Source organism: Phocoena sinus, chromosome 20, assembly GCF_008692025.1.
Source record: "Phocoena sinus isolate mPhoSin1 chromosome 20, mPhoSin1.pri, whole genome shotgun sequence".
Taxonomy (NCBI): Eukaryota; Metazoa; Chordata; class Mammalia; order Artiodactyla; family Phocoenidae; genus Phocoena; species Phocoena sinus.
This window is the reverse complement of record NC_045782.1, coordinates 18,019,821-18,040,334: the sequence shown is the minus strand read 5'-3', so window position 1 is coordinate 18,040,334 and position 20,514 is coordinate 18,019,821. Positions and strand designations below refer to the sequence as shown.

At 53.2% G+C, this 20,514-nt stretch overlaps 3 protein-coding genes across 5 annotated transcripts in view; 1 reads left to right on the top strand and 2 right to left on the bottom strand.

Moving 5' to 3' along the window:
• Positions 1-9,465, top strand: part of MYO1D (myosin ID) — a 355,118-nt gene extending 345,653 nt beyond the window's left edge. For both annotated transcript variants that reach the window (XM_032615652.1, XM_032615653.1), the window contains one exon: positions 7,344-9,465. In XM_032615652.1, the coding sequence (XP_032471543.1) occupies positions 7,344-7,500 (157 nt within the window). In that variant the 3' untranslated portion in view covers positions 7,501-9,465. The remainder of the gene's footprint in view (positions 1-7,343) is intronic.
• Positions 9,466-10,748: 1,283 nt separating this feature from the next.
• CDK5R1 (cyclin dependent kinase 5 regulatory subunit 1) lies at positions 10,749-15,259 on the bottom strand. The gene is made up of 2 exons (XM_032617869.1): positions 14,870-15,259; positions 10,749-14,549 (listed from the first exon to the last, which is right to left on the bottom strand). Exon 2 carries the CDS (start codon positions 14,408-14,410, stop codon positions 13,487-13,489), a length of 924 nt encoding a protein of 307 aa, XP_032473760.1. The 5' UTR covers positions 14,411-14,549; positions 14,870-15,259; the 3' UTR covers positions 10,749-13,486.
• Positions 15,260-19,488: 4,229 nt separating this feature from the next.
• PSMD11 (proteasome 26S subunit, non-ATPase 11) overlaps positions 19,489-20,514 on the bottom strand; it is a 29,439-nt gene continuing 28,413 nt past the window's right edge. Inside the window, exon 13 of one of the 2 annotated variants that reach the window (XM_032616932.1) lies at positions 19,489-20,508. The gene's annotated coding sequence lies outside the window, so the exon portion shown is untranslated. The remainder of the gene's footprint in view (positions 20,509-20,514) is intronic. The other variant, XM_032616931.1, reaches the window with a different exon arrangement.

The window sequence follows — 20,514 nt, the reverse complement described above, 5'->3', positions numbered from 1 at the left end:
CGCCCCCCCCCTCAGGACTGCTGGCCTCTTAGACTCGCTCTAGAAGTGACTGCGGTCGAAGTGTCCATTCGACCCTGACAAAAACAGAAGTAGCCCTTCCTAAAGCAGGATTTTGAAAGAGCTGCCCTCTGTGATTTGACATGAACAGAGGGACTTCCTTCTGGAAGGAAGCGAAACACACGCGTCACAGCTGCAGACATGGGCGGGCCACTGTCCTCAGGGAGAGCTGGAGACCCTGCCCTTGTGTCCCGGCGGCGTCTAGGTGGAGGGCCACCTGTCCTGATGACGCCGGGGTTTATCGTGAAACACTCACTCCGCGTATCACCCCTGGGAAAAGCATCTGTTTACGACCTGCCTGTGCTTGGTGCAAGGCAAGCTTCCCCACACACACATCGTGTGACCAAACACAGAGAATGCTGCGTTAGTGCCGAAGGCTCTGGAACTGCTGGCCACTCCCCCAGAGGATCCGTGCGCCAGGCCGCTGCACTTCACCTCACTCCCATCCCGGTTCCCTTTCAAGTGTTAGAGCTCCAGTAGGAAATGCCACTGGAACGCCATGGAGAAAAGAGGGTGGGCTCAAGTCCCAGGCTGCCAGGGGTAAGAGTCTTCTGCTGACCAGGGGTCTGTACAGGAGGGGACATGTTCTGGGCTGCTTCAGCCCCTGGAGAGACTTATGTCCCACCCTGTGCAGGACTTTTCAATGCGCGGCTGCACCAGCACGCCCGCGGATCCGGTCTTTCATTGACCCACGGATTTCTCTGATGAGCAGAGGACTGGAGGAAACGGAAGCAAAGTAACTTGATCAAGGCCATTTGCCTGCAATGATAGCTTGGAGCAGATGAAACAAGATGAAAGTCCCCGAATTCCACAGTTTGCTGAGCCATTAAATCCTGTAACAGAAGATGGGGAGGAAAGCCCCTCCCCCTTGCAGCCAGCCAGCCTCCATCGCAGCTGTCACCCGCAGCTATAAAATCTCCTTTCTTTTCTTGAAAAAATAAGGAGGGTGCCCTGGTTCCGTAAAGATTTCCAGTGTGTGAAGCGCGAGCAGGAGATGTCACCGGACCCCCTGGAGTGTCCACTCCCTGTGTGTTGCTCGGGCCCTGCCACTGCTCTGTCTCCAAAATAGGCACAAGAAACCCTTGCCACTGCTCTGTCTCCAAAATAGGCACAAGAAACCCCTCACAAGAAACCCCTTAAAACCATTTTGGTTTGAACTTAAAATGGGGAGAAAAAACATGGTTTGAGGACAAGTCCTTATTTTTCCTTTAGATCAACCCATTTTAAAAAGATTATTGTGTGGACTTCCCTTGTGGTCCGGTGGTTAAGAATCCGCCTTCCAGGGCAGGGGACGTGGGTTTGATCCCTGGTCAGGGAACTAAGATCCCACATGCTGCGGGGCAACTATGCCTGCACGCTCTAGAGCCCGCGCACCACAGTTAGAGAGAAGCCCTCACGCCGCAATGATAGATCCCACGTGCTGCAACTAAGACCGGATGCAGCCAAAAAAAAAATTTTTTTTAATTATAAAATACCCATAACTTAAAATTTACCATTAGTCACAGTTAGTACATTCACAGTGTTGTGCAACCGTCACCACTGTCTAGCTCCAGAGTATTTTCATCACCCCAAAAGGAAACACCCTGACTCCTCTGCTTTCTGTCTCTGTGGATTTGCCTATTCTGGACATCTCATATAAGTGGAATTACAGTATGTAGCTTTTTGTGTCTGACTTCTTTCACTTAGCATAATGTGTTCAAGGTTCATCCATGTTGTAGCAGATATCATTACTTCATTCCTTTTTATGGCTGAATAATATTTCACTGGATGGATAGACCACATTTTGTCTGTCCCTTCATCAGTTGATAGATATTTGGGTTATTTCTACCTTTTCTTTTTTTTCTGAAGTATAGTTAATTTACAATGCTGTGTTAGTTTCAAGTGTACAGCAAAGTGATTCAGTTATATATATTATTACATATTATGTATATTATATATTATATATATTTATTATGTATCATATATTATTTTCCAGATTCTTTTCCATTATAGGTTATTACAAGATGTTGAGTATAGTTCTCTGTGCTATACAGTAGGTCCTTGTTGTTTACTTATTTTATATATAGTAGTGTGTATATGTTATTCCCAAACTCCTAATTTATCTGTCCCCCCATTCCTCTATCCCCTTTGGGAACCATAAGTTCGTTTTCTATGTCTGTAAGTCTATTTCAGTTTTGTAACTAAGTTCATTTATATGATTTTCTTAGATTCCACATATAAGTGATATGACGTGATATTTGTCTTTCTCTGTCTGGCTTACATCACTTAGTATGATAACCTCTAGGTCTATCCATGTTGTTGCAAATGGCATTATTTCATTCTTTTTATGGCCAAGTAGTATTCCATCATATATATGTACCACATCTTCTTTATCCATTCATCAGTCAATGGACATTTGGGTTGCTTCCATGTAAATAGTGCTGCAGTGAACACTGGGGTACATGTATCTTTTTGAATTATGTTTTTCTCTGGATATATGCCCAGGAGTGGGATGATACTATAAAACTCCTAGAGGAAAACATAGGCAGAACACTCTTTAACATAAATCGTAGGAATATCTTTTATGGATCTGTCTCCTAGAGTAATAGAAATAAAAACAAAAATAAACAAATGGGGTCTAACTAAACTTAAAAGTTTTTGCACAGCAAAGGAAACCGTAAACAAAATGAAAGAACCTACAGTACGGGAGAAAATATTTGCAAACGATGCTACCAACAAGGAATTAATCTCCGAAGTATACAAACAGTTCATGGAGCTTAATATCAAAAAAAAAAAAAAAAGAAAGAAAGAAACAACCCAATCAAAAGATGGGCAGAAGACCTAAACAGACATTTCTCCGAAGAAGACATATAGGGACTTCCCTGGCGGTGCAGTGGTTAAGAATCCGCCTGCCAATGCAGGGGACACTGGTTCTAGCCCTGGTCCGGGAAGTTCCCACATGCTGGGGAGCAGCTAAGCCCATGCACCACACTACTGAGCCTGTGCTCTAGAGCCTGCGAGCCACAACTACTGAGCCCACGTGCCACAACTACTGAACCCGCATGCTGTAACTACTGAAGTCCATGGGCCTAGATCCCGTGCTCCGCAACAAGAGAAGCCACTGCAATGAGGAGCCCGTGCACCACAACGAACTAGGCCCTGCTCGCTGCTACTAGAGAAAGCCCACATGCAGCAATGAAGATCCAGTGCAGACAAAAAATAAATAAAATTAAATAATTTTAAAAAGACATACAGATGGCCAAAAGGCACATGAAAAGATGTGCTAATTATTAGAGAAATGCAAATCAAACCTACAATGAGGTATCACCTCACACCAGTCAGAATGGCCATCTTGAAAAGGTCTACAAATAATAAATGGTAGAGAGTGTGTGGAGAAAAAGGAACCCTCCTACACTGTTGTTGGGAATGTAAATTGGTACAGCCACTATGGAGAACAGTATGGAGCTTCCTTTAAAAACTAAAAATAGAGCTACCATATGACCCTGCAATCCCACTCCTGGGCATATATTAGGAGTTTTATAGTATCTGGTCTTACATTTAGGTCTTTAATCCTTTTTTTTTTTTTTTTTTTTTGGGGTACACGGGCCTCTCACTGTTGTGGCCTCTCCCATTGCGGAGCACAGGCTCCGGACGCGCAGGCTCAGCAGCCATGGCTCACGGGCCTAGCCGCTCCGCGGCATGTGGGATCTTCCCGGACCGAGGCACGAACCCGTGTCCCCTGCGTCGGCAGGCGGACTCTCAACCACTGCGCCACCAGGGAAGCCCCATGGTCTTCAATCCATTTTGAGTTTATTTTTGTATATGTTATTAGAGAATGTTCTAATTTCATTATTCTACATGTAGGTGTCCAGTTTTCCCAGCACCACTTATTGAAGAGACTGTATTTTCTCCATTGTGTATTCTAACCTCCTCTGTCATAGACTAAATTGACCGTAAGTGTGTGGGTTTATATCTGGGCTTTCTATCCTGTTCCATTGATCTATATTTCTTTTTGTGCCGGTACCATACTGTTTTGATTACTGTAGCTTTGTAGTATAGTCTGAAGTCAGGGAGCGTGATCCCTCCAGCTCTGTTCTTCTTTCTCAAGATTGCTTTGGTTATTCAGGGTTTTTTGTGTTTCCATACAAATTAAAAATTTTTAATTCTGTTAACTAGAACAAATGAAAAATGCCATTGGTAATTTGATAGGTTCTGTGAACTAGAACAAATGAAAAATGCCATTGGTAATTTGATAGGGATTGCATTGAGTCTGTAGATTGCCTTAGGTAGTACAGTCTTTTTAACAATATTGATTCTTCCAATCCAAGAACACAGTATATCTTTCCATTTGTTTGTGTGGCCTTCAGTTTCTTTCATCAGTGTCTTATAGTTTTCAGGGTACAGGTCTTTTGCCTCCTTAGGTGGGTTTATTCCTAGGTATTTTATTCTTTTTGATGTGATTGTAAATGGGTTTGTTTCCTTAATTTCTCTTTCTGATACTTCATTGTTAGTGTATAGAAATGCAACAGATTTCTGTATATTAATTTTGTACCCAGCAACTTCACTGAATTCATTGATGAGCTCTAGTCGTTTTCTGGTAGCATCTTTAGGATTTTCCATGTTTAGTATCATGTCATTTGCAGTGACAGTTTTACTTCTTTTCCAATTTGGGTTCCTATTATTTCTTTTTCTTCTCTAATTGCTGTGGCTAGGACTTCCAAAACTATGTTGAATAAAAGTGGTGAGAGTGGGCATCCTTGTCTTGTTCCTGACCTTGGAGGAAGTGCTTCCACTATTGAGTATGATGTTAGCTGTGAGTTTGTCATATATGGCCTTTTTTGTTTTTTTTTTTTTAATTTTTATTGGAGTATGGTTGCTTTACAATGTTGCATTAGCTTCCACTGCACAACAATATCAATCAGCCATACACATCCAGATATTCCCTCCCTTTTGGACTTCCTCCCATTTATATGGCCTTTATTAAGCTGAGGTATGTCCCCTCTATGCCCACTTTCTGAAGAGTTTTTATCATAAATGGGCATTGAATTTTATCAAAAGCTTTTTCTGCATTGTTGTAAATAATGCTGCTATAAACATCCCTGTACAAGTTTTTGTTTGAACACCTGTTTTCACTTCTTTTGGGTATATATCCAGGAGTGGAATTGCTGGGTCGTGTGGTAATTCTGTGTTTGACTTATTGAGAAAGCAAACTCAATCCACGTTGTCTTACTTTGTTGTCTGCTGATGGCAGTGTGGACGGCACCAGCCGGGGGCTGCTTAGCTGCCTAGCTCTTCAGACCAAAAAGCCAGTTCTTCTTCCTGCCCTCAACACATGGAACCACTCACCCCCCTCTCTTCTGTCCAGATCCCACGGCAGCCCCACGGAGACAGGCAGGGAATCAGGGCAGGGCCACTCAGGGCTGCGGTGCTGGGGCTCTGCTTGCTCCAGGCCAGCAAGAGGGCCAGGATGAGGGTCGAAGGACCCCTCACCCAGATCACGGGCTGTGCATCTATCCCCAGGGCAGCCTGGCTCCCACAGGAATGGAGAAGTGCCCGAGTCACTGCCTCCAATGGGCTCTGCTATTTTTATGTCCAAGTCTGGTTAAAAATAGCCGTCCTAAGCCAAGGTTTTAGCTGCAGCTGACAAGACATTAAGCATCAGATACCTAATGCCCATGAGAGATAACCACGGGTCTCTTCCTGTGTTCATTTTCTGTTTCTACAAGATGTTTAACAAGAAAGGGGGCTTCCCTGGTGGCGCAGTGGTTGAGAATCCGCCTGCCAATGCTGGGGACACGGGTTCGAGCCCTGGCCCGGGAGGATCCCACATGCCGCAGAGCAACTAAGCCCATGCACCACAACTACTGAGCCTTTGCTCTAGACCCCGTGTGCCACAACTACGGAAGCCCGCATGCCTAAAGCCTGTGCTCCGTAACAAGAGAAGCCACCGCAGTGAGAAGCCCGCACACCACAACGAAGAGTAGCCCCCGCTCGCCGCAACTAGAGGAAGCCAGGGCACAGCAATGAAGACCCAATGCAGCCAAAAATAAATAAATTAATTTTTTAAAAAAAGAAAGCAGGTAGGAAACAGCCATGAGGAAAACCCCTAACAACATCTCCATCCCTGCCCCCCTGGGCGCTCCAACAAAGCCCAGCCCAGTGTTCTGGGCACTCAGAGGCCAAGAGCGCCACTGCCCGCGGGCCCCCTTCCTGCGGAAAGTGAGTCTGAGTGATGGTGCCGCCCAGACCAGCCGGTGCCTGGGCAGTGCCTCCCTGTCCCCTGGGCCAGGCGGGCGGAAGCACAGTTGTGCCGGCCTCCCCTGCCGTCAGACCCTTGGCATCCCGTCCAACGCCGAGAGCAACAGCCACCCAGGGAGCCTGACCCGCCCGCCCCCAGCGCCGCCCTGGGGAAATGAAGGCGTTCAGAGCACAGGGAGCAGGGCCTTCTCCTCTCACCTCCCAGCGCGGAGAGCGCCGATGAGGCACGAGGCGCAGCGCGGGACTGTGCCGGCCGCTGAGTCTCCCAGCTCTTCCATCTGCGGCATCTGAAGTGCGTTCAGTGCCCCGCGGGGCGCCTGAGGAGGGGCGCTGCTCCTCCCCAGCAGGTGCGCAGCCACCCCGCGGGCACTGGGCACTCCGGGCCCTCCGCCTGCTCAGCAGGTGGGAAGAAGCCCCGCTGGGCCAGCAGGGCCACATGGCTCCTGGGCAGGGGAACGGGCTCCTGCCCCGCACGCTGCCCGCCACACAGGTAGAAGCACCGCTGACCCTCCCTCCCACTTCCCGGCCTCCAGGAAGCTGACGTCCAACCGGTTCTAACAGCGGGACCCGCGACAGGCAGGGCCGAGCCGGGACTCACAGAAGACATTTCTCTCGTAGTCAGGTACCATGTGCGGGGAAGAGTCTCCACTTATCACTGGACGCAGCGCCCCCAGGGCTCCGTGTTGCCACCAGAGAGAACTGATAAACAGTGTCATCAGAGCCCCGTGCTGTGATATCCCCCTGCTGACATCTAAAGCCCAGCGACTGGTCCTCAGCCTCAGGCCAGAGGGCGGTGGCCGTGCCGCACTGCGGCTCCCTGCCCTGTACTAACCCACAAGCGGGTTCTCAGGAGCCCGGCAGCGCCTGAACCTCGGGCCCTGGCTCCCCCAGGGCTTTGGTTCGGGACCGCAGCCCAGCACCATCTCTCCCGGCCTCATCCTCTCTGTGCCCTGACCTGGAGGAGACACCTGTGAGGCCCAGGGACTGCCGGGGAGACTCCCCCACCTGGGCCCCCTGCTAACCGCCTGTCTTCTTTTCGGTCCTTCCAGTGAGAAGCGCCACCTTCAAGTCAACGTCACCAACCCTGTGCAATGCAGCCTGCACGGGAAGAAGTGCACCGTCTCCGTGGAGACACGGCTCAACCAGCCGCAGCCCGACTTCACCAAGAACCGCTCGGGCTTCATCCTCAGCGTGCCGGGCAACTGATGCGCAGGGAGGTGGGGCCGCCCGAAGCCCGCCCCGCTAGGCTCCACGCTGGGAGGGGCCCCCGCCTCCCCTGCGGCCCCTCCCCGAGGCCCACCCCCTGCTTTCTGCCTTTGGCCTCCGTCTTCCTCGGTCCCAACTGTCCGCAGACCCCTCAGCAAACCAAAGACCCCGTGTCCTGCCCAGCCCCTAGCCACCACCCCACCCCACCCCCCCACCCCCGACTACAGCTCCCCTGCAGTCAGAGAAGGCCGCCCGCTGCCAGGCCAGGTCAGCCTGCCTGACCCCGTGACCAGCAGCTGGCCCTGCAAGGCGAGGGCTCGGGGAGCCCGGATGCAGTTTCTAGCCAAAGCCATGCCCCCGGTTTGGGGGAGGTGAGCTGGGGAGGTAGCCCTGCTCTCTCCCTGGGCCCAGCTGCCCTCTCCCCAGGGTGATGGCAGCCCCATGCCCTGGCTCAGGGAGCTTCTCAGAGCTCCTCGTGGACCCCCTCCCCGCCAGCAGCCAGCCAAGACCACCAGGTGAGCAGGTTCACCTGTAGGGCCAGCCCCTCAGCCCAGGAGCCAAGGGCCGGCAGTCTGTCCTGCCCAGAGCCTGCCCCCAGCCCCGTGGCCACCTCCCCAGAGAGCGCAGCGCAGGGGATGCTCCAGGGATCATCTTACTTAACCACACAGCCTGGGCCATGGTTATCTTGCACTTACTTTTGCAGTTTGCTAATCAGATATGTCTGCTGTGCCCACACTCGTGTCAGGAACGCTAATTAATAAAATAGAATGGGGGGTGGGGAGCAGGGGAGCAATCCGGGGTTTGGAAGTTGCCCCTCCAAACACCTCTGCCTCACACTCACGTGGAGAACCAGGACCGGGGTGGGAGGGCCTGAGCCCCAGGAACTTGGGGAAGTGGAGCGACAGAAACAGTGCGGGGGTCCTGGCACTGCAGGCCAGGCCAGGAGAGCCGCCGCCTTGCCAGTCCCTGCCCGGCAGAGAGCGCGTGTGCTCCAGATGCTTCCGGGACCACCCTCCTCTGAGCCTCTTCCGAGGAGGACGCCACACACCCCCTGGGCAGCCCGGGCCTCCCGGCCTGGAGCCTTAGAAAAAGGAAAGACTCAGGCACCCCGTGTGGTCAGGGGGCTGAGGGTGAGCCCACGCCCCAGGAGGAGCCGAGCAGGATGTCAGAGAGGGACGTGCTGACGTTTTCTCCGCTTTCTGCCACAGAGGCTCCCCCTGCCACCCCGACCCCACAAAGCATACCAGATGCCACCTCCTGTGCCTGCCACGTCCCCCTGGCCGGCTCCCAGGTGGTCCCAGCAGCTTGGTCTCGCGGCTGCCCCACCCCTGCTTCCCAGAGCTCGAGCACATTCTCACCCCGTGCAGTGCACAGCAAAGAGTCCCGCCGGCATCCTGGCCTTGGAAACCCATTCATCCTCCAAGCCTGGTCAGCTGCCCGCACAGGACCCCGTTCAGCAGCGCCCATAGCTTTGCCAATCGCCTTGACACTATCGATCCATCTTAACTGGAACATCACCTCTCCTTTCCACTCGTTTCCCCAAACTTGTTGCTTTACTAGATACATGGAAATGTATGTTTTAGACACACCAAAAAGAACATGCCAAACGAGTGCCGTTCAGAGGCTGGAGAGGACGGGGGCTGGAGTCCTGCCCTCCCACCTTTTGGTGTCGCCTCTGGTCCCTGAGCCCTCAGCCAGAGCACCACCGCCGTCCACAAGCACTTTTTCATGATGTCCTACAGAAAGTCACAGTGTGTGGCAACCGAAGAAAGAATTTCGGGTGTGATCACAGCGCTGAGGGGAAGGCAGGAGGACACAGTGATTGTATGCGATGAAGTGTTTCTCTTGATTTAATTAAATGCAGTTTTATGGTTTGGTGCGTATATTCCTATTTTCCATTAAATTAACTTTATTTCTAAAGCATATTTTGATTTATCATCAAGAGCAATAAAGCATTAAATCTTACGTTTAAAGGTGTTCTGCTTTTTGAATTGAAAACTGTATCTACAATTGTGAAAATTTGGCTTCTATAAACTGTTATCCCAGAGGATGGAAGGGAGCATTAAACACAAATCAGGTAAAAATGGAGGACAGTTTACGTGGGGCTGTTGATGAAAAGTATTCAGTGGTGAGTGAGAAGCTGGGGGGAGGCGGAGCCAGGAGGCGGACAGGCAGTGGAATTAAATCCAAACACTTTCTCCCACCATTTTGAGGCCTGTGCACTAGACTTAAAACTCACTGCTTTCACGTTTACTGAGATCGAAGCACGTATAAAGGCAAGGCTGGGATCTCCAGGGCTGCAGTTGGAGGAGAGGTCTGGGTGAGCCGTGGCTGGTCAGCCTCTCCCCGAGCCCTCAGGTTGGGGTCGGGGAGCTGCAGACAAGCAAGGCCCTGCGGGGAGATGGGGCATCCCCAGCACCCAAGGGCCCCGCAGCCAGAGGATGCTACCGGGTCCCCGGTTACTGGCGGGACGGAGCCCGCAGTGATGGCTTCTGACTCAGACAAAGGAGGTGCCCTGATCACAAGGCTGACAGCTTCCAAGGTGCCACCTGAGCAGGTGCAACGCGTCCCACCCCCAGGCCCAGGGCAGCTCCAGCCAGCGGGGGACAGGGCCAAGGGGGCTGGGGGGGGGGGGACCAAGTCCAAAACGCCAGGTCCCAGCAGCTCAGGGTGGTGGCGTGAGTGGGCACAGACCGCTGGCAGTACAACCAGTAGGGGGCCCCACCCTTGCCACAATTAGGGGCTAGGGTGGCTGCTTATCTGGGAGCCCCGGGGTTGGAGTTCTTTCAGAAACCTGCACAGAGCTAGGCTGGTGGGGTTGAGCCACATGGACCCCTGCTGGCCTGGGAGCCTCTGGGCCGTGGACCACGAGCAGAGCCAGGCCCAGGACACCTGGAGCCGCAGCCTTAGTGCCAAGCCGGCTGCCCTGCAGGACCCGCTGAGCCAGCCCTCGCCAGGCCATGCCTGGGCCCGACCCTCTGGCTGGAGGTCCCGGTCACCCAGCTCCGCCAAGCCAACGGAGCCTTTGGAAAGCAACTCCTGAGAAACCAAAGTTGACTTAACCTGTGCTTCTTTCTTAATCACCTTAACATGAACGCGCTTGTTAAGGCCTCTCCCCTAACCCTCCCTCCTCCCATACTCCCCTCCCCCACAACGCAATCCAATTATGTTTTGAGCGCAGGAATCATTTATAAGAGGGGCCCCCAGCCTGCTCGTGAAGGATGTGCCCACAGAAAAGGTCTATGTAATGGATGGTCAGTGCATTTTATTTACTCAGCACAGTACAAAAATAAATAAAAATAAGGGAAGGGGAATTAAATTACAGCCAAACTGAGCTTCATGACCTTGTCAGATTATAAACCACACATACTTACAAACACGCTACGCATACATACAAAATGAGACAAATATAAATTAATATTAACAACACCCACAGTTTGGTCAAAGAATAGCTACAGAAGAAATTGCACTAAAAAACCAACATACATCGCACGTGTGTAATTAGCAGTTTCAAATATACAGCTATGAATAATTCCGAGTGAAAAAAAATGGCACATTTTCTTTTCATTGCAAGTTTAACAACGGCTGGAACAAAACTAAGTTCTAATAACTGCATGGAAAGAATATATCAACCCTTCAGGTTTACAAGAAAGAGAAAAACCAAATCCTGAACTATTATTATTCCTGTGACTTGGTCTGTGCACGGGTGTAATTTTCACAGCCATCTGTTCTAAGATTATTTTTCTTAAGACACAAAATGCTCCTGGTTTGCATGCACAATATCACTGTAAAAGCAACAATGAAAGAATAAAGGGTTTTTTTTTTGTAGGTTAGGTTTTTCCTTTTTTTTTAATTGTTCTAAAAGTAGTCTTCATAGCAGCATGTCAAATGGGTTCATTGCTTGCACACTCAAGTATATCAGTTCCTCTACACAATACTGATGACCAGTGCAAGGGAGGGAGGAGACCCCACCAGGCTTCACATTGATGGAACTAGAGAGTTCTTTTCTTAGTCCCCAACCACTCCTGAAATTTGCACCGCCTCCGAAACTTAAAAAAATAAATATGGAGAGAAGGAAACGCACAGAACTGGAATCCTGCGGATGCACCTTCCCGCAGTTTCAGGCCCAGCGCAGCCCGCGAAGGAGCGACTATAGACCCGCGCCCCTGCTCTTGAGAGTCGGCACCCGGAGACCCCCCTCTCGTGTGCCGCCAGGGCCCGCTGCCCCCACGGGCCTCCTACCTCAGGTCACACATGGCAGCAGGATCTGCACAGACGGGCTGGGTGACAACTCCAGCAGAGAAGAGGCGTCGCGGCGAGGTCCGCGCCAGCAGCCGCAGGTTCCTTCCAGCCCCGCGGCAGGTTATCTGGCTGGCGGTCCTGAGAAAGGCTCAGCGTGGGCCTCGGGGCGCAGCTGCGGCCAATGCTCTCCGGCTCGGGCAGGCCCTCTTCCTCGGGAGCACCACGGGCCCGCAGGCTCAGCTCCGGGCCTATTAAATCGGGACCTCAATTTCACAGCTTTTTCTTTTTTCTGTGAATTTCAGTAGTGCTTCTGCTGAAATCGGCAGCCACCTGGAAGCTAATCCTATGTAAAACCGCCCCCTGCCTCCCCCCAGCCTCCCCTTCCAGCACCCCCTGGGGGACTGGGACTGGAAGAGAGAATTCTCTGTAGCATCTTCACATCAGTCTTTGTTCCCCAAAGCCGAAGGGACAGAGGAGGGCTTGCTCCCTTCTCTTGGTCCTCTCCCAAGCCCCAAGCCACCGATCTGGGAGAATCAGAAAGAAAATTGATTAAGTACACATCATGTGTTTTTACAGCCACCAACCAGGCTAAGGTGGAAACCAAAACCAGCAGCTGCAACTGATCAGTTGTAGAATCAGCAGGCAATCAGGAGTTCTGCTCCCGGCTTGTAATTGTCTCCAAGATCCAGCTGTCTCACTGGCCCTTTCGGGACAAGGCTTCACCTTCAGAAGAAACTGAACTGTTTGGGAACAGCTTTAAATCAACGGGGGTGAGGGCGGGGGTACATCATCACCACATCACCCTGATCCCTGACATCACCCCCCACCGCCCCGCAGCTCTGCAGGACAAATGTCACGTGCACCAGCAAGAGGCCTTAGCCCTTAGGTGGGCACCGGCTCAGTCCCAGGCATGGCAACCCCACCTGCCCAGAAGGCAGGCTGTTGACAATGGGCACCTGAAGCTGTCCTGGCCTTCACCACAGGGTGACTAAGCTGCATGATTCAAATGAAAAATTCACCCAGGAAAGGAGTTGTCCCCAGCTTCACCCCACCCCTTCAGAGCTGGGACCCAAAACGGAAGAACGTAATGAGTCAAACCAGCTTGTTAACCAACACTGCCAACACCGCTGGGAGCGGGGGGAGGGGGGCGAGTTCCACGTCTCCACAAAAGGAAAGCCCTTGTCCCTAAAAAAGAAAAAAGAGCAAACCGGGTCGTGCATGGTCAAACGACAGGACACAATCTTTGCACCAGGCCGGCTTCCCCTCAATTGAAGAGGCTGTCCCAGGGCCACGGGCATCTTGCCTCACAACCCCACGTGCGGCTCAGTCAGGGTGGCTGGCTCCAGGAGCCTCTGGGAGAATGGAGGACCCAAAACGGGACCCGGAAAAGGGCCGCCAACCAGGAACTCTGGGCTGCCTGGCTGTGGGGAGCAGAGGGCAGCCTCCCCTGCCTTGGTCCAGCAAGAGCACAGGCGGCAGAGGCAGGTCAGTCCTTTGAATTCCCCAAAGTGGAAGGTCAGGAGCCAGGGTGTCTCTGAATACATCTTCTGAATTTTGCACAAGGTTCGGAAGTTCAGAAGCATCCAGAGTTCTTGGCAGGGCTGAAGAAAACCCCAAGGAGAGAAGGTGGGAAGGGAGAGGCCCTTCGTGGCTTCGCTAGACACATACTGTACACAAAATCTGATTTAATAATAAATTTTTAAAAATGAATTGAATCCTTGAGCCATGATGCAGGCTAGCAGGCTCACCGGTCCAGCCCTAGGAGGAGCCGCTTCTTGTCCTCCTGGCCACTCTCGTTCTTCAGGTCGGAGAACACCTGTGTGAAGTAGTGGGGGTCGGCGTTGATCTGCAGCATCTTGGAGCTCATGAGGTTGATGACGGAGAGGCAGCGGTCCCAAAAGGCCTCCTTGCAGCTCTCCACCAGGAAGGGCTTGAGCGGGTAGGAGATCTCATTACCCATGTAGGAGTAGGAGAGGTACAAGCAGGTCAGCAGGACGGCCTGGAGCTCGTGGTCGGAGCCCACCTCAGAGGAGATGACATCCCGGCAGAGCATGTAAAGGAAGACCACGTTGGCGGGCGTGATGAAGCCCTGGTCCTGCCAGCCCTGCAGGAGCAGCGAGCGGTCCACGCTGCGCAGCCAGAGCACAGGGTCCGTGGGGGACAGGTGCTTCAGGCGGTAGCACCGGCGACAGAGAAACTCACCCAGGCAGCGCAGCAGCTCGCTGGTGGACGCCTGGACGATGACCCGTTTGGGCGTCCCTGCGGAGGTGACGGCAGGATGCGGGGCCTTCTTGACGGAGGAGGAGACCCCGGTCTGGGAGCCCGAGAGCTGGCTGGCAGGGGGTGCGGGCGGCTGCGCCGGTGGGGGCTGGGCGAACGTGGACAGGTTGGCGCACGACAGCGACTTCTTCAGGTTCTCATTGTTGAGGTGCGTGATGTTGTTCTGGTAGCTGCTGTTGGGCTGCACCTTCTTGGAGTTCTTCTTCTTGGCCGACACGGCCACGATCCTCTTCCAAGGCAGCACGGAGATGATAGAGTGCCGCTTCAGGTTCTTGTCCTTGGCGTTCTTGCTGTTCTGCACGGCCGTGTAGTGGCCCACCGTGGCCGCGCCATCCTCAAACAGCGTGGCCTTCCGGTAGCTGGGGGACAGGGACAGCACCGTGCCCATGGTGCCGCTGCGCGCCGGGAGGGTACCTGCGCCCCTGCGCGCCCAGCCTGCCGGCTGGAGGGACGAAACAGCTCACCGAGCCCGAGGCGGCCAGGGGGAGGCCGGGGCGCTCCCGGGGTCGCTTGCCGCCCCTTCGGATCTGTGTGGAAAACAAGATGGTTCTCAGAACCAGGCGGGGCTCGCGTCGCGCTCCTCCGCCCCGGCCTCGGCGGCCCCGCGGACCTGGCCCCGGACCCGCGCCCAGGCCTTCCCCGGCCGGCACGGCCCCGCCCGCGCCCCCGCGCCGCAACCCGGCCGCTCCACTGCGGCACCGGCACCCGCGCCCGCCAGGGTCCGGATGGCAGCGCGGGGGACCGGGAGCCGGCGGAGGTGGCCGGGGACCCCGCCTCGAAACCGCACGCGGCCGCGACCCCGGCCCGGCTCCCCGGAGACAGCGGACGGGCCGAGGCGTAGGCTTACCGAGCAGGTGGCTCCTGCGCTCTGCACCCTCCGCAATGCGCGCCGCGGCTCGACGCCGCGGTCCCGGCGCTCGGCGGGGCTCGGTGGGGCTCGCGCTCGGCGGCGGTGGCGGCGGCGGCGGCTCCGGAGCTTCTGTCCAAGGTTCTGCTGGCGCCGCGGCCCCGCCCCCCGCTCGGCCGCCTTCGCCGCCGCCGCGCCCGCGCCCGCCCCGGCGCGCACCTCAGCGGCCTCCCTCTCGGGCGCGCGCGCGGCCCACGCGCAGGCCCGGCCAGGCCTGGTCTCGCCCGGGAGCCGGAGCCGCCGCCGTGCTCAGCACCAGCTGCGCGCGGTGCTGGCAGCGACACGGCCGCGAGCCCCAGGCGCCGCTCTACTCGCCGCGCCCCATCCAGGACCCGGGCTCGGGCGGCGGGTACTCGCGGCACCGCCCCGCCCCGCCCCGCGGGGCCGCCCCCCTCCCACACTGCTCGCCGCCCTCTCGGCGCCGCCCCGCCAGCAACAGCCCGGCAGTGCGACAGTCGCGGGCACACCGCGCAGCCGAGCTCGGGCGGGTGGGGAAGCTCCGAGCGGGGCGGGGCCGAGGGCCGACCCCGCCCGCCGCCCCGCCCAGACACGTGCTGCCTTTGTTCCCGCCGCGGCGCCGGCAGCTGCGGCCGCGGGGCCGCTCGCGGCCGCGTCCCCGCCCTGGCCGCCGGAGAAGCCATCCACGGAGGCTAGGACCCCGAGCAGCTTCCTTCCATTTAACCTCCTCGTCCCCGGGGAAGTAAGCTAGGGAGCTCAGGGAGCAAGGTGGGGAGAGGCTAAACCTTTGCTGAGGCCGCCTGAGTGCCCCAAGCATCCCAAGGGGACCGTCGCATCAGTTTTGAGTACCTTTCCCTCTGGGATCTCTGTTGCCCCATCCCAGGTAAATGCCCACGGCCCAGGTACAGAGCGACTAGCCTTCCCACACCACACCTGGGACAGAGCCCTGAGGCTTCTGGCTCGGTCGCTGCCCCAGAGAAGGACCAATACTGAGCCCATCACAAATGCGACCTCAAAATTTCCACCGGCCCTCTTATCTGTTATAGAACAACTGAAGCAACTGCTTCTCCAACCAGCCTCTGATCGGCTGATTTAAATATTTTTTATGCTAAGCATATATAATTTGAAGATTCGGTGCCCATAAATTAAATTCTGAGTAAAACTCTGGTTCTAATAAGAACTTTCCCTCTCACAAGGAACAAGAATCGAGATCCTTCACAAAGGCTATTCTTCACTATTCTTTGTTTAGTTCTGGAGATTGACTCAGATTTGACCACAAACCTGGGAAACAGGAGACTTAAACAATATCTTAATCCAAATTACCGCCTCTGGACCTGGTGATGAGGAAGTAGCAATCCAGAGAACACCCAATCCCGACTCCCAGGCCACTCCAGCACACAACCTGTGCCAGTTCTGCCTACTGCTCTAAGCAGTAAAGAAATCTGGTATCATTCAAACAATGCTACCATCATCAGAAAGTACTAGAATTTGCTGAAGTACTACCCAGAGATTCCTCTGTCAACAGTGGCAACAAAGCTTTAGGGGCCTTGGTGACCATATAGTGGGAAATGCATTACTCTGTACCCAGAAGGCGACTTCTTGTAGAGTCCTTGAGAAACATCCACAGTAGCTGTCATCTTAACTTAGAAGATAAAGGCAGGCCCTTAGCCCAGTGTGCCCCTCCCTCTGAACATTCCTCAGTGTACAACCCCTACCTGCTCTTCAAATGGAGCTGTCCTCCATAGTAAGGAGCTCTCAGAAGCAACCTCCTCCAGGTCCACTGGCCCAATGACTCTCTTCCTAAGGCAAAGTTGGACCCCAGCCTTTTTTCATCCTGCCCCTAATGGAGGCCCAGCTCCTGAGTTGGCCCATGTCCACACTGCCTTCCCTGTGTTGAGCAGGGGTTAAGTGCTTTCCACTTCCCAAAATATGCTTAGATTTCGAAGCCTGTAATCCACCCCTCAGAACTATCTGGAGCCGCCCTGTACTTACCTGTACCTACAAAATTTCAATACTAACTATTCCAATTCATGGTGGGCAGTACCCAGCTCCACTTCACCCCACCCCATTTCCCAAACCGTGGAAGCTCGCATTGGGCCTTTTCCAGCCTGCGTCCTCTCTTGCCTTTGTCCAGCCAGCCCTCCCCTACTACCTTCAAAAAGAGCTCTTGGCAGAACTACTCCAACCTCCTCACACTTGTCAGAGGCAAAGTCATGTGTGCAGCGGAGCATGAATGGGATGGCACTGCCAGCACAGTGGCTTTTGTGACCGAAGAACCCTGGAACCCTGTCCACCTGTGTTGTGCCCGCTCTGCCTGTTTTGAGGCACCACACCACTCCTCTGCTCACTCAACACACCAACAACCCCCCTCCCCCTCCAAGCTCCCAGTACTTCTCCAACTGCAAAGCGAAGAAGGAATAGCTACAATCTGCCACAAATGGCAGATCAAGGACCCAGGAGGCAGACCCGGATGAATGATGCACAGCTGTTTTCTTCCCAGTCTTCACCAGAGAACTGCAGGGAAGCTCTCCAAATCCCACCCCCATCAATCAGCCTCTTTATCCTATAGTCTATCTCTAGCTGCCGGAAAGGCCAGCCTGCGTGTTACATGCACGGCTGGGATGTCCATGGAGAGTTCCCATCCTCTGCATGCCCCTTTCCCACACCACTCTGAGAAAGGGAGGCCAAGGCCCCAGCCAGCCAGCTCTCAGAAAGGGTTCCAAATAAAGCAGGTCTGAGCCCTGGCTCCTGAGGAAGTCGTGCTTTGTTCTCTCGGGCATCACAGAGCAGCATCTAGTGGCCTTTCTGGGCAGCACAGGTTACATAACTAGCATGCAGCGGGGCTCCACAGCCAAGGGACGCAGCCGCCGCTCCCAATGCCATCAGGATCTCATTAACACACAAGGAAGCCCAGGCACCGTGAAGCCTGGTGCCAGGAAGGGCCCATAAGTGAGGGAGCCAGGCCCATGCTAGCCCATGGGCCACCCCACCCTCTCAGCTGCACCTAGATGCAGCTTATCGAGGCCTGGGAGGGGAAGCAGTCCCTCAAGGTCTGGAGCAGCACTGTCCAAAAAAAACCATGAGCCACAAAGGCAAGCCCCGTAGATAATTAAGTATTTTCTAGCAACCATATAAAAAAAGTTAAAGAAACAGGTATATCTTAATAGTACATTTAACCCAATAAATGCTCAAAATATTTCAATATATATATAAAAAAGAAGTTGAGCAATTTTTCTTTTTTCACATTCTTCAAAGTCTGGTTTACATTTGCAGGGCATCACAGTTTGAACTAGCCACAATTTCAAGGACTCAACAGCCATATGGGGCTCATGGCCACACACTGGACAGCACGGGTCTGCAGAAGTCAGCAGACCTGCCCAGGGAGATGACGAGAAGGCTGCTGCCCCACTGAGCTCCTGGGACTGCCCTCCCCCCACTGCTCGGGCTCTTGATCCCTTTGGAATATTTTTAAAGTCCTTTATTGAAGCACAACTCTTCCTTAAGTAAAACTATACACAGAGACACAATACTGAAAGAGAGTAGAGAGTGGCTCAGACTGGAGTTGGTGGCTAGAGCCCGCCCTCCCTCCCAGCAGCCCCAGAGCCCCACAAGACATGTCACTCCCAGGGTCTGAGGAGTAGTATAAAATCAATCCTTTTGAACAAGATTCCAAAAAACTAAAACTAAGCCACAACTGAATGCCAGGGCTCTCCAGGCACCTGTACTTCCATGACTTCATGTAACATTCCCACCACAATTACCTACCGAGAAAGCGCCATCCTTGTCGTGTAAGTGAGGAAACAGGCTCAGGGGATATTACAGCCCAAACCCCATGTCCTCACTGGACCACGATGCCTTGGAAAAACAAAGATAACTGAGCCCCATTTCCCATTTTAGCCCTCACAGACCAACTTTCTCACCCAAAGCCCTCCACTTGACCCCGGATCAAAAGGTCTCCCGTGAAGCAAATGAGACAGTAGAGCTTTGTCCAGTCTAGAGGGCTACACAGAGCTGTCTGGACTTGGTCAGAAGCCCTCCAGCACTCAAGAAAGGACACTTTTTGAAAAAAAAATTGTTTTTATTGGAACTCATCTGAACATCAGATATACCTGGTGTTGGTTAGCAAGAACCGTTTGTACATTTGATATTGATGGTGCCAAAACCAAAACAGTGACTGGACATGATGGGGAAAGATGTTGAGAACAAAAACCTGATTTTGGAGAGGAAAATAAAAGCCAGTCAGATTCAGTGAGGATGCAAAACCTGGTACAACAAAATCCTTTTACAAAATATAAATTTATTACGAAAACCTGGAAGGATAATCTGACAAAGGGAAAGAAAGATAAAAGGAGGCCAGCAGGAAGGAGGCAGGAGGAGGGGGAGAGGAAAAAAGAAGACAAAGAAGAATGAGAGGAAGAAGAAAATATAGCTGAGCACAACAGAGGTGCAGAAGCTCACCTGCCCAGATGGCATTAAAAGCCTTGCTATGTAATCTCATCATAAAACAAAGCATGCTGGAGTACACTGCTCTACCTCCCATCCGTTCCACTTCTAAGAGGTAAATAAAGAAAGCTCCCTGGGAGGGGGACATGAGGTTGCTCAAAAACCCAACAACAAAAATTGGGAGGAAAAAAAAAAAACAACAACACACCCCACAGTCTCATTTCCGATGTTCACTGTTTAAAAAAGGAATAAATCCATCTGACAGCAGGAGAGAAGCAGGGGGATGGGGGAGAGAAGCTGAAGTATTTCAGACAGCCTGGCTCCCCTGGAGGGGGGGAAGGAGGAAGGAAGAGAGACATGGGATGGTCTCCTGGTTGAGAGAAGGGGAAAGAGAGGGAGAGAGAAAAGAGCAGAGGAGAGGGGCAATTAAAACACTGACATCTAATCTAGTTTACTGTGTTAAAAAGAGCCACATGCACAGCAGGCCCCCTGAGGGCCCACACTGCTCCCCGTGTGGCCATGGTGACACTAGCTCCTGGCCATGTCCCCATTCCTTCCCAGGTTGGAGCGGAGCCGTGCAGGTGCTGCTGCAGCGGTGGCGGCGGCGGGACCTTCGGCCAGTCTGCTGGAGCCATTGTTGGGGGGAGGGCGGGGGGATGGGCCACATGGCAGGGGAAAGGACACCGAAACGCCTCATTTCAAATAAAAAGAAAAATAGCAGTCTATACACAGTTGTTTGTTTTGGTTCAGTACAAACAGAATAAAAAGTCGTTGCTTTGATAGTCAGGCGAACACCCAATTCTGAAGAGGAGGCGAGGTGACACCCAGCGGGTGGGTTAGGAGCCCCAGTGGCTGGCGGAGCGCCTGGCTTGGCGGCCCTCTCCCAGGAGGCAGAGAGCACAGCTTTAGGTAGTGTAAGCCTTTTTCCTTTTATTTAGAATAACCTTTTTTTTTCTTTTTTTTCTTTTTTTAAGCAATTTCCCCACTCCCAAGTTGGGCCAGTAAAGATAACATGAAAACTGGCACACCTATCGGCTGGAATACAGATGCACCAAATGAGGATTTAAAAACTTTCTGAGCGAAAAGTAGAACAGAAAGAAAAAATCTCCTAGCATTTTCCCCAAAGGTTTCACTCTCCCGCCACACACACTCTCCAAAGGACCGCTACAGATCCAACTCTGCAA

Excerpts from the sequence above, each read along its gene's own strand:
- CDK5R1 (XM_032617869.1), bottom strand. The coding sequence starts at position 14,410 with ATGGGCACGGTGCTGTCCCTGTCCCCCAGCTACCGGAAGGCCACGCTG.